The 10996-nt window shown below is 57.2% G+C and overlaps 4 protein-coding genes and 1 non-coding gene across 5 annotated transcripts; 3 read left to right on the plus strand and 2 right to left on the minus strand.

The window, feature by feature from the left end:
* Nucleotides 1-13: 13 nt before the first annotated feature.
* On the minus strand, nt 14-639 carry GGTG_04058 (hypothetical protein; the record flags this gene model as incomplete). The annotated part of the gene is made up of 3 exons (XM_009221848.1): nt 14-51; nt 247-383; nt 449-639. 3 exons carry the CDS (start codon nt 637-639, stop codon nt 14-16), a joined length of 366 nt encoding a protein of 121 aa, XP_009220112.1.
* Nucleotides 640-1316: 677 nt separating this feature from the next.
* Nucleotides 1317-4423, plus strand: GGTG_04059 (hypothetical protein). Its single transcript, XM_009221849.1, has 4 exons — nt 1317-1964; nt 2072-3202; nt 3291-3545; nt 3659-4423. Exons 1-4 carry the CDS (start codon nt 1722-1724, stop codon nt 4028-4030), a joined length of 2001 nt encoding a protein of 666 aa, XP_009220113.1. The 5' UTR covers nt 1317-1721; the 3' UTR covers nt 4031-4423.
* Nucleotides 4069-7270, minus strand: GGTG_04060 (hypothetical protein). The gene is made up of 5 exons (XM_009221850.1): nt 7002-7270; nt 6782-6916; nt 5359-6430; nt 5254-5278; nt 4069-5192 (listed from the first exon to the last, which is right to left on the minus strand). Exons 1-5 carry the CDS (start codon nt 7145-7147, stop codon nt 4381-4383), a joined length of 2190 nt encoding a protein of 729 aa, XP_009220114.1. The 5' UTR covers nt 7148-7270; the 3' UTR covers nt 4069-4380.
* Nucleotides 7271-7818: 548 nt separating this feature from the next.
* On the plus strand, nt 7819-9618 carry GGTG_04061 (mannan endo-1,4-beta-mannosidase 1). The gene is made up of 4 exons (XM_009221851.1): nt 7819-8866; nt 8978-9067; nt 9182-9325; nt 9396-9618. Exons 1-4 carry the CDS (start codon nt 8026-8028, stop codon nt 9461-9463), a joined length of 1143 nt encoding a protein of 380 aa, XP_009220115.1. The 5' UTR covers nt 7819-8025; the 3' UTR covers nt 9464-9618.
* Nucleotides 9619-10041: 423 nt separating this feature from the next.
* Nucleotides 10042-10137, plus strand: GGTG_20070. The gene has a single exon. It is a non-coding gene; the product is annotated as a tRNA-Ile (tRNA).
* Nucleotides 10138-10996: the final 859 nt, after the last annotated feature.

Here is a 10996-nt window from a genome sequence, read left to right on the forward strand (position 1 = left end):
GAATTGCATTACTTTATGTAGAGACGCACGACTGCGGCTCCCTGCGGCCACCTAGAACGCGAAGCTATTCACGGCGTTCAAGAACAAATCCGGTCGCAGCCACAAGTCGTTTCCGCTTTTCAGCTACGGTTCCTGTAGTAGGGTGCCACAAGGCACGCAAGACCGCATCAAACTCGACTTCTACCCAACCATTAGCAGGGTACAAAACCCCTTGGGTGCAAAAACTGGAACCTATTGGAGCCTTACCGGTCATTTTGTCGATGTCCTGCAACTTCTGTGGGAACTGGGGAATGGAGTCGTTTGTTGCGAGGCCTCGAAGGGGATGCAAATGCTGCCCTCGACACAGGATTTTGTTCATTCCACGCGCCAGCGTGTTCCAGTTGCTGCCGCTTTTGGTCAATCATATGCATATTTTGGTTGCAAAATGCGATCCATCACATAGTCATACCTAGCCTCCATTTGCGTCTCAATATTGTCAAATCGCGTTCTGAACGAGTGCTCAATCTCGTCCAGTCGCTGCATGACGGCGTCCACACCTATTGCAGCAGGCAGGTTGGCAAACAGGCCGAGTTGTCGACCGATTTCTTTAAAGGACCTTTCGATGAGAGCAAAGTCGGGTTGCTCACCCAACACGGCCATGGCTGGGTAGTAGAGTGTAGGAACGCGGTGTGTGATGTTGGCAGTGGGTGATTTGCTTTTGGTTGAAACCGGTTAAATGCAGACCCAAGGTGCCTTTTAAAGTCCTGTCTAGCCTGGGGCGGGAAGTCATCTGCCATTAGGCTCAAGGTAAAGCCGAAAACAAGCTCTTGGAAACGTAAACATGGACTGGCACGAATATGGATTATGCTTGCCCTTTCAACTGGTGGCTTAAGTTTAATCTATGCGGCGGCCTGATGCTGCAACAACTGGAGGAGCCGCTGTACCTGCTCAGTGCTGCTCAATCTTTCGATTATCAGGAATAGGAACGAGCCCGGAGATCAAACCCAGCAGTAAATCTAGCCTGTAGGACCTATACTGTGTAAGTAAATGGCGGTTAGCATCAACAATACAACACGATTGGACGGCAGGTAGCGCAGCCCCCTCCTCGACCTAGCGTCGGGCCGCCGCGCAGCATAAAGTCAAGCTCACCAGTTCTCACCAGTTGGAAGAGCTTGCGTAATCCACAGTCGGGGTCAGTCCGCCACTCACCGTTGCCACTCTGAATCTCGCTGGCAGCCATGCGGCAGGGATCGATTTTATCGTGGCAGACGTCCATTGGCGTCGTCCATTGTTCTGCCTGCTGTTTCTAGTCTGAACGTTTTGACAAAAAGGGAGGAACGGGACGGCCCCATCAATTCTTTAGCTCGTCATAGAGAAATAAATTCTTTAGGTTGTTGCAGGGACATAACCAGCCACGTCAAAAATGGTGGTCAAGCAGAAACTCACACCAGAGTCCTTCCTCAGCGCTCCGCGCCGCAGCGTCGCCGTCCCCAACCAGGACGGCTCCCTCGCTCTCTTCACCGTCTCGAGACATGCATTTGGTGTCTGTGAGGAACGGGGCGGGGAGACGGCACAGGACCTCGTCGTCGTAAGTCTCGAATCCGGCGACACCTACACCCTGAGCAGCGACCCCGGCGTCCACGACGCGGTATGGATCCCCGGCGGCAAGCACGCGTCCGGCGCCGGTCCCCTGCTGTGGCTCGAGTCTGTCGCCAGGGGGCAGGGGGGATGGCGAAACCCGGATGAGGGTCATGATGCCGCGCCCTGCGTCATCGACGCCCGAGGCCGAAAGCATCGGCTCGCGCTACGTCGCTGGCGTTATCCCAGCCCCCGTCCGGGCGCTCAAGCTTTGCGCTCTCGAGGACGGCTCGGTGGCGTGCGCCGTTGTCGCAAAGGTGGCCCCCGATGGCAGCATGCTCAACAGCGCCCCAGTGAGCAAGAGTTTATCCACGGCCAGGATTTACGACGGATGGGAGATGCAAGAGGTAAGTTCGCCCCTTGGAGGCCCCCCTTCTTTCCTCCTTGTAGCAATGTTGTTGTTATTGTCGTCGTATTGCTTGCTGACAAGTGCGAGCCCGGCACATGCGCCAAGCCCGACAAGTATTCCATCTGGCATTCCAGGCTGGTCAAGGACTTGTACGGAAGATGGAAACTGGCCGGGCCGTTCCAAAACGCCCTTCGCGGCACGAACCTGGAAGCCCCTGACAGCAGCACGTACGACTTTGGCGACGCCGGCGCCGCCTACGATCTCGGCCCAAGGGGTATTGCCTTCTTGGCCCCAAGTCGTCAAGGCCCACCCGCGAGTGGCAACCGCATCTCTTCCTGCTCAGATGTCTACTTCTTGCCTATCGACCCCTTCGTCGTCGAGGAGGACCCCATGCCCGGCCTGGGCATCAGCGGCAACGTGCCGCCGTCTCGACGCCCGCAGCCCGTCAAAATCACCACGCTGGAACACGCACAAGAGGGGCGCTGCTCGAACCTGCGCTTCTCGCCCGACGGCGCCATGCTGGCCTTCCTCAAGGTCCCGGCGGCCGCCTGCAACCCCGAAACGCGTTTGTTCATCGCCCACGCCGACGCGCCGCCGTCCGCAACCTTGTCGTCCGACCATCCATACCCCTCCTCCCTGTCCGCGTTCGACGTCCTGTGCAACTGGGACCTGCGGCCGTCGCGGTTCGAGTACCACCCGTCCGGCCGGTCCATCGTCGTCATGGCGTCCGACTCGGGCTGCGTGGAGCTGCACCGACTTGCCCTGGAGGGCCACGCCCCCGTCGCCCCCACCCTCCCGTTCCGCCCCAGCGTCGGGAGCGTGCACGGGTTTCACGTCGTCTCCAAAGGAGCAGCAGCAGCAGCAGCAGCAACAACAACAACAACAACAACCCCGGCGACGGCCGGCCAGCAGCTTCTTCTCGTATCATCGAGCAGCCTCACCGACGGCGGCGGCGTCTTCCAGCTCGTCGGCTACGACAACATCGGCGCCCTCGACCACGACGGCTTCGAGTCCGCCGCGCTAGCCGCGGGGCCAGACCGCCGCGGCGGCGTCCGCTTCGACCTCTCGCGCGCCCGCCAGGTCTCCGAGATGTACTTCGAGGGCGGGGGCGACTACTGCGTCCGGGCCTTTGTGGTGCGGCCCAGCAACTTCGACGCGGACAAGAGGTACCCCTTGGTGCTCCTCCTGCACGGCGACCTGCCGGCGGGTGCGAGCAATGACATGTGGCACCTGAGTGTAAGTCTTTTTTCTTCTTTTTTTTATTTATTACTTATATACAACTGGCGCAGGAGAACTAATTCATGCCAACGGCCGCGCGGGGTAGTGGAACCCAGCGGTATTGGCCGAGCAAGGCTACGTCGTCGTCCTGCCCGATATCGCGGGCAGCCTCGGGTTCGGCGTCGACTTCGCCACAGAGACGTTTGGGGAATGGGGAGGCCGGTCGTACAATGATCTCGCCAACTGCATGGAGTACCTGAAGGATATCCCCTACATCGACATGGACAGGGCTGCCATCGCCGGCGCCGGCTCTGGCGGCTACATGGTAAACTGGATGCTGGGACAGCCCCTCGCCCGCAAGGTAAGCCTCGTCATCCGCCGCATGATTTGCTAGCTCTCTAGGAGGTTTATGCTCTGCCCTTTGGCGAGCCCACCCCGATTTCAGCGCTGACAGCCTGGAAATCCCACCCGCAGTTCAAGGCAGCCGTTTGCCAGAACGGCATCTTCGACACGGGAATAATGCAGCTGCAGCTGCAGCAGCAGCAGCAAGACTTGGCCGACGACGCGAGCGAGCTCGGTGCGCGGGCCCCGCCGACGCTCATCATCCACGGCGAACGCGACCGCCGCGTCCCCGTCACGGAAGCGCTGGCCGCGTTCCGGACGCTGCAGGTCATGGGCGTACCCAGCCGGCTGCTCACGTTCCCGGACGAGAACCAGTGGGTTCAAAGGCCCGAGAACGCGCTCGAGTGGCACCATGTCCTGTTTGACTGGCTTAAGCGGCACATTGGGCCTGGCTTGGATGCGCCAGCCGTCCCAGACGCTGTTGGCGCCTCACATCGATACTAAAAAGTGCGCAAATGACCCACGGGCTGCGCCATGATATACCGCAGGCATAATTCAGGTGTTATTGCTTTTATGACCAAACATGCGTCGCATGCTACATGGCACCTTTTGGAAGAGGCGGCCGAAGTAAAGACTGACAAGAAGAGACAAGGAGCATGTTTTAGGAAATCAGGGAAAAGAAAGCAGAAACCCGGGCGAAAGCGGGAAACCCCAGAATATCAGAGGAAGGCGAGGGAAAGCAGAAACAAGTATCCGGTCTGATGCATCTCTCAATCCCAAACCTCTATAGCTTACCAGCAGCACATAGGGGCACACTTTGAGTGATCGCGCTGCCTCATACAGCCGGCTTTTGTTCATATCTGGACCTCCCCGGTCGGTCTTTGCTCCTGCATGGACAGGATAAGCTCCGTGAGCCTGTCGATCTTGATTGACAGCTCCTGGATCCGGACGTCTGCCTCGCTCGGGACGTCGATCATGGTGTCCTCGTTGTGGAACTGGGGCATGGCCGAGTGGAACTCGGTCGAGCTGACAGGGCGGGGTGACCGGCGGTAGGAGCCGGCGTGGGACTGCCGCCTCCCCATGCCCGGGCGACCAGTCGTCCGCTTCCTGTAGGCGGGCATGCGCTTGGAATCCACACGAGGGCCCTTGAAGCCGGCAAAGTCGTCCATCTTGTCGAGATGGCCGCGGATGAGCTCGTAAAGCTTGATGGCACCGACGATGGGCCAGTGAGTGGCCTTGAGGAGCCAGATACGCGCAGCGCGGAACTTGGAATCAGAGGGGAGGAAGAGACGCAGCGGGCGGAATATGATGAGGGCAAGGAGATTGAAGGGCGGGTAGAAATGAGTGAGCCGGTTGCTGGTCGAGGCCTCCAACACGTATACCGAGTAGACGTAAAGGTACTCTTCGCGGGCGTGGCTGATGACGCGAGAGAAGCTGTTGCTCAGCATACCCGTGAGCGAACCCATGAGTAGGATTGAGCTGAGCGTGATGAAGATCAGCATGAGGGGAGGCCCGAACACCGGATCGATATCCGACATTATCTCAAAGCCAACGTAGCTGCTCCCGAAAAAGATCTTGGTTAAAATCATGGTCATGGAGGCCAGGGGATATCGGTCTCGGCCAATGAGAGAAAATGTCGTCAGGAACCCGAGATACACGATGACGACTTTGGCAAAAGTTAGCACACCGTCAACGCAGCCGTTTTAGCCATTCAAGAGAAAACTTACCAAGCACCATGAATTTGATGAAGTCCTGTGATTGCAGAGACGTTAGTCAACATGCTAACGAAGAGACGTAACAAACAAATATGAACACGGCAGAGAAATAATTACCTTGAGCATGGCTTTGAGGCATGGTAACAGGGTACCCCAGTATGGACTCAGACTCAGGACCGAGGCAATTCTGGGCACCATGAAGAGAGCCTCGAGCGAGAGGACGTCGAATGACAGTTCGATCAGATATCGGTCGCCGTTATAGAGCCCAATGCCGCGCAGTGTGGCAAATACAATGCCTATGAGGAGCATGATCATGTCGAAAAGATTCCAAATGTCTGTCGTGTAAAAGATGGACCCGGCATCCATCAGCTCGCTCATCTCGTCGTAGAAAAAAGCGGCAAACCAGATGTACAGCGCCGTTTCGAGAGGGGTGATGCGGCTACTGTCGCGCTCGTACAAGACGGCATAGTAAAGACAGAGGAACGAGGCGAAGAAGACGACCTCGAACGATTTCAGATACTTGGGCACACGCAGCCGCGAATAGGGGTCGGCAGTGCTATGCCTGTAGAAACGAGGCTTCTTGACGGTGTGGATCGAAAGCTCATCCCAGAAAATGATGTCTCCGTTCCAGATCCCCGTGACGATCTTCTGAACAATGTCCTGGCTAAGGAATCGCTTGGCGTCTGCGATGGCGGCGATCTCAAGGGCGTTGAGTGAGATGAAGGCCCTCGTGGGATCCTCGTCGTCCTCCACGGCCTCGTCGTCATCGTCCTCGCGGCCCATGGTCATGGTTAGGCGGGAGAGCGACTGGAGCAGCTGGTACTTTTTGGCGCTGCTGCCCGGACGAGACGGCGTGCGACGAGCAGAACCCGAGGTGGCAGGCAAGGCCGAGTGTGGCAGTTGTGGCAGCAGAACCGTGGTCTCGTCAGGGTTGACGCAGCCACTCTCCTCATCATAAGGCATCTGGCTTCTTCCATTGTCGGCCGGGCCGTTATCATTGTTGTTGTTGTTGCTGTCGTGCTCGTCATCTTCCGAGTCCGGGATCTCATAGAGGCAGTACTGGACGGCCTCCCTCTCGGAAAGGTGAGTGAGGAAACGCCAGGCCACTATCTCGCATGCGTTGGCACGGGCTTCACCGAGAGTCTTCTCGCCGCTTTCACAGTTGATGGTATAGTGCCACTTGAGCGCACTGTGATGGTGGGTAGCGAATGGGACGGGCCGCGCAGTTTGTCAGCAAACGGCATCTTGCATGTTGGACTGCGTCTCCCCTGGGTCCTCTTGGCGATATAGAACAGGTGGGAGAAAGTGCGGGGTGCAGGGGGTTAGGTCAAGCCAAGATGCTGGTTTCCAGCGCTGTGGAAATTGGCCGGGCTTAATGCTTGAGGGGGGTGGGAAGCCATCGCGTATACTCAAGGCGCGTCACGTATTACGTATCGCAAACACAGGACAGGGAGCCCACATGGGGCCCATCAACGGCACGCATCACACCCAGATAGCCCAATTGAGGGTGCACGCCGAGATGTCGCCGAAGAGAACCTACAGGAGAGCATTGACTATTGCCTTGTTGTTGCACTCGGCCGTCAGGTGCGAGACCAGGGAGCGAAGGCCGTCGCCGGCTGCGGTTGTCCGGAGCTGCTCAAACGAGCAAGGCAGAGTAACCACCTCGGCGATGTAGCTGCCCGCCGCAGGAGACGTACGTCGGTCAGCCATCACGCCCATGGTCAGGCAAGTACCCCCCCAGGAAAGGAAGAGTGCCCTACATGGAGACTTTCTTGACGACCACACGGAAGCTGTCATTGTCGTTGATGTCGGGCAGCTCGCACTCTGCGATCTTCTCGAGCGGCGACGGCGTCCGCTGCCTGCTTCCTGGCTCGGGTCGTGGCCGTGCCTTGACCCTGAGCGGCATTGCGCTGACGACTCGAGCAGACACGAGATTCGGGGGTTAATTCGCGAGCTGATTGTCTGCCCCAGGGACGGCAATTTGTCCGCTTCATGCGACGACGAGGTCGTCTCTCTTCTGGGTGGGAAGTTGGATGAAAAAGTAGGCCAGAACAGGAGCAATCGGCCGTGATGAGCATTCAATGAGGTCCGAGCACCCCCAGCACGAACGCCCCACCGCTGCGCAGGCCTCGATTGACCTAAAACCTGGTCTGCCCCGGCTTTGAACAGCGCTAACGTTTCCCCGCCGCTCACTTGACCTCTATCCAGCATGGGGCAGCGCGTCCTGGCCCCTTATCCCTGGTCGCCACACGTGCTGTGCTAGGGTATTTGGCCAAGTCGTTTCTCTAAACCGTTGTGGGAACCCTGGAAATGCTTGCTGTGTGTACTAGTGGAGAGGCGGGAGAAGGGCATTGCACTCGTGATGCCTTTTCTCTTTTATGCCGAGATGAGCACATCCGGCGATAAAGCCGGGCATCGTCACCTTTTCTTGCCTGGGCTTCCAAGCGGAATCCATCATTTCCCCTCTCCCGACAGCCACCTGCTGTTGTAGATCGCCGACAGGCAACCCATAGATAGCGACTGCCTCGGCCCAGGTAACCCAAGAATCCCACCTGCCTTTCGAGGACGGCAACAGGGGCCGAATGTGGACTCTTTCAAGTGCCGCGAATGTGCGAATGTGGTAGGGAATACAAATGCATGCCACCGAGTGGAGAGCATGGTCAAATCTGGTATAAACACATGTCGGCGGGCTCGACAGATTGACAAGATGCACGTCTCGTCGTCGTCCTTCCTCGGGTCGTCTGTCTCCTCCTCGTTGCGTGTAAGCTCATACCGGCCGCGACAATGAAGTTTCTCGGTGCCACAGCGGCTCTGCTGCTCTCCCTGGCTGCATCCGCCGCCGCCAGCCTGGTTGAGGAGAGGGAGACGGCGGTCGCCGCCAACTCCACCTTTCCCTCGGTGGACGGCCTCAGGTTCAAGATCGACGGCGTGACCAAGTACTATGCGGGAACCAACTCGTACTGGATCTCGTTCCTCGAGAACCCAGCCGATGTCGATTTGGTCCTCGACAACCTTGTCCGGTCCGGGCTGAAGGTGCTCAGGATCTGGGGCTTCAGCGACGTCAACACCAAGCCGACGAACGGGGCGCCCTACTTCCAGTATCTCTCCTCCTCCGGCTCCGAGATCAACACGGGCCCCAACGGCCTGCAGCGTCTCGACGCCGTGGTCGCCTCGGCCGAGAAGCGGGGGATCAAGCTGATCATCAACTTTGTCAACAATTGGGACGACTTTGGTGGCATCAAAGCTTACACCAGCGCCTTTGGCGGCGACCACAACGGATGGTTCACCAACTCCAAGGCCCAGGAGCAGTACCGCAACTACATCCAGGCCGTCGTCTCCCGATACGCCAAGAGCCCCGCCGTCTTCTCGTGGCAGCTGGCCAACGAGCCCCGGTGCAGGTTCTGCAGCACCGATGTCATCTACAAGTGGGCCGAGGAGACGTCCCGCTACGTCAAGTCCCTCGACCCGGACCACATGGTCTCCCTCGGCGACGAGGGCTTCGGCCTGCCGGGGGGCAACATCCTGACCCTGTACCCCTACTCGCACATCGAGGGCGTCGACTTTGCCCGCAACCTCGAGATCAAGACGCTGGACTTTGGAACGTTCCACTGGTACCCCGAATCATGTACGTGCTCACACGCATGGCTTGCGCTGTCCTACCCCACGCGAGTCTTGCGTCTTGCTTGCTGTCACGTACACCAGTTCCAAATTCTGACGCCTGGCTTATTTCAAACAGGGCTCCAGTTCAAGAGCGCCGGTGCCGACTGGGTCAAGAACCATGCTGCAGCCTGCAAGAAGGCCGGAAAGCCTTGCCTGTTTGAAGAGTGTACGCCTCGCCCAGCCCATCATTGCTCCAAAACTGCATTCCCCGTGCGCAGCACCAAAGGTGCGGAACGGCGACCAGGCAAACTAACATGGGGTATCTGTCGCTTCGATTCAGACGGCTCAAAGAACGAGCACTGCAAGAACGAGAAGCCATGGCAAGACGCTGCCATCAGCTCCGAGGGGAACGCCGTGGATCTCTTCTGGCAGTGGGGAGACACGATCAGCACCGGCAAAACCCACGACGACTCGTACACTATTTGTATGCTTGTGTCCCTATCCCTCACCTTGTTGGTTCGCCAGCTAACCGTGTGACTTGCCGGAAATGATAGACTACGGCTCGAGTGACGCGCAGTGCATTGTGACGGATCACGTTAATGCTATCAACGCCATGTCGTGACCGACATGACGACGGGACCCAGGGTATCTAGGGTGCTATCGCAATAATAACGGTTAGCAGTTTCAAAGAAGCTATCCGAGGTATTCGTCAGTCCAGACTAATGTTTGCAATCTTGTTGTCCGTTCAAACCCGGCAGGGTACACCTCATCATTGCCTCCTTTGCCTCATGTCCCTTGATGGTATCCAAGTCGTAGTAGTATAGGCAAAGCCAACCCTGTGGGCGAGCCGAGGTGACACATTAACGATCTAGTAAGCCCGGAACAACTTGTTTGTATGGCATACATCAAGGTACGATTCTTTATCTTCCGCATGCCATACAGCCATTCGCCATCCCGTGTGTTGTGTCGAGTATCTTATGGCTGTAACTCCAATTACACATATATCCACTGGTTTCGAGCTTAGGGAGGGTAAAATGCATAGTCCATACCCATCTGGGCCATTCAACGAGCATATTGATGATAAAGAACTGTAGTTGTAATTAAGACACGAAGGGAGGACTGGATGCGCTGCTCACGGCCACAGACCCGCTTGGCCGCCCCCCATATAGCCCCACCGCGTCACCATGGACGTCTAAACTTGCTCCGGTGGTGTAGTGGAATATCACATCGTTCTTATATTGGAGTTTTTCAGCTCCAGATATGCGAGGGTCCTGGGTTCGAACCCCAGTCGGAGCATTTGGTTTTTGCTCCTGTTCCCGTTCCCAGCCCCCCTCATTTCACACTCTCCGTCTTTTTTTTTTCGGCACTTTTTCTAGTGCTTTTCTATCCTATTTATCCATCAAAAATCGCAGACATGGACAGGCAACTAGATTAGATTACCGCCAAGCATGCTGATTTGCAGGTTCCATTTTGCTAAGTTTTACCTTTTAGGCATGCGTAAGTTGCCGCTGCGAAAATTAGGGCGCTGGCGTCACATGTCGCACATTTGTTTCCGCCCACATTGGTCCATAGCACTCCCGTAGCGCGCAGGGCGGACGGATTTCAAGTCCGTCGGTGACGATCCGCCTCCTGCTACTGTCGGCTTCGGCCGATGTGTTGGGCTGCATACTTTCGGTTGCCGATCTTGTAAGCCGAGGAGGCACCCCGGGCAGGTTTCTAATATTGTGAATTCCGCTGACAGGAATGAAGATGGTAGGATTTCACGGCCGTAGCAAAAACGTAGAATAGGAGGACAGAGAATTTTTGTCATGTTAGATTTGGAAAATGAAAGACGGGAATAACAAGGCCGCGAGAGCAGCCACGCAGCACATCACGGCTTCCCGTAATCGCCTCCCACGTCTGAAGTGCCCGCATGTCCTGCCGCAAACCTAAATTTTCGGACATGAAACCGGCCAACACATGCAGAATTCCGACGGGCGTCGACTGCGCTAGAGTCTCGGAGAAAATGCGTCGGCCACGCCTCGAAGTTGGGGAGACGATCTACTACCTAGTATACCGACGAGGGGGCGAGAGGCACCCAATCACTACCCCTCGATCGCTGCTTTATCGCCGAGGGACCAGCCGTCCTGCACCGGAGCAATAAGCTTGCGGTGCA

Source organism: Gaeumannomyces tritici (assembly GCF_000145635.1).
Source record: "Gaeumannomyces tritici R3-111a-1 unplaced genomic scaffold supercont2.2, whole genome shotgun sequence".
NCBI lineage: Eukaryota > Fungi > Ascomycota > Sordariomycetes > Magnaporthales > Magnaporthaceae > Gaeumannomyces > Gaeumannomyces tritici.

What these genes read in the sequence shown, in the direction of transcription:
- GGTG_04060 (XM_009221850.1), bottom strand. Translation starts at nt 7,147, where the DNA reads ATGCCGCTCAGGGTCAAGGCACGGCCACGACCCGAGCCAGGAAGCAGG. An exon ending in GTCGTCAAGAAAGTCTCCAT is followed by an intron (nt 6,917 to 7,001) that starts GTAGGGCACTCT and finishes TGCGGCGGGCAG; the next exon opens with CTACATCGCCGAGGTGGTTA. An exon ending in GCAATAGTCAATGCTCTCCT is followed by an intron (nt 6,431 to 6,781) that starts GTAGGTTCTCTT and finishes CCACCATCACAG; the next exon opens with TGCGCTCAAGTGGCACTATA.
- GGTG_04059 (XM_009221849.1), top strand. Translation starts at nt 1,722, where the DNA reads ATGAGGGTCATGATGCCGCGCCCTGCGTCATCGACGCCCGAGGCCGAA. An exon ending in ACGGATGGGAGATGCAAGAG is followed by an intron (nt 1,965 to 2,071) that starts GTAAGTTCGCCC and finishes ACATGCGCCAAG; the next exon opens with CCCGACAAGTATTCCATCTG. An exon ending in GACAGCCCCTCGCCCGCAAG is followed by an intron (nt 3,546 to 3,658) that starts GTAAGCCTCGTC and finishes TCCCACCCGCAG; the next exon opens with TTCAAGGCAGCCGTTTGCCA.
- GGTG_04061 (XM_009221851.1), top strand. Translation starts at nt 8,026, where the DNA reads ATGAAGTTTCTCGGTGCCACAGCGGCTCTGCTGCTCTCCCTGGCTGCA. An exon ending in GCCTTGCCTGTTTGAAGAGT is followed by an intron (nt 9,068 to 9,181) that starts GTACGCCTCGCC and finishes GCTTCGATTCAG; the next exon opens with ACGGCTCAAAGAACGAGCAC. An exon ending in CGACGACTCGTACACTATTT is followed by an intron (nt 9,326 to 9,395) that starts GTATGCTTGTGT and finishes CGGAAATGATAG; the next exon opens with ACTACGGCTCGAGTGACGCG.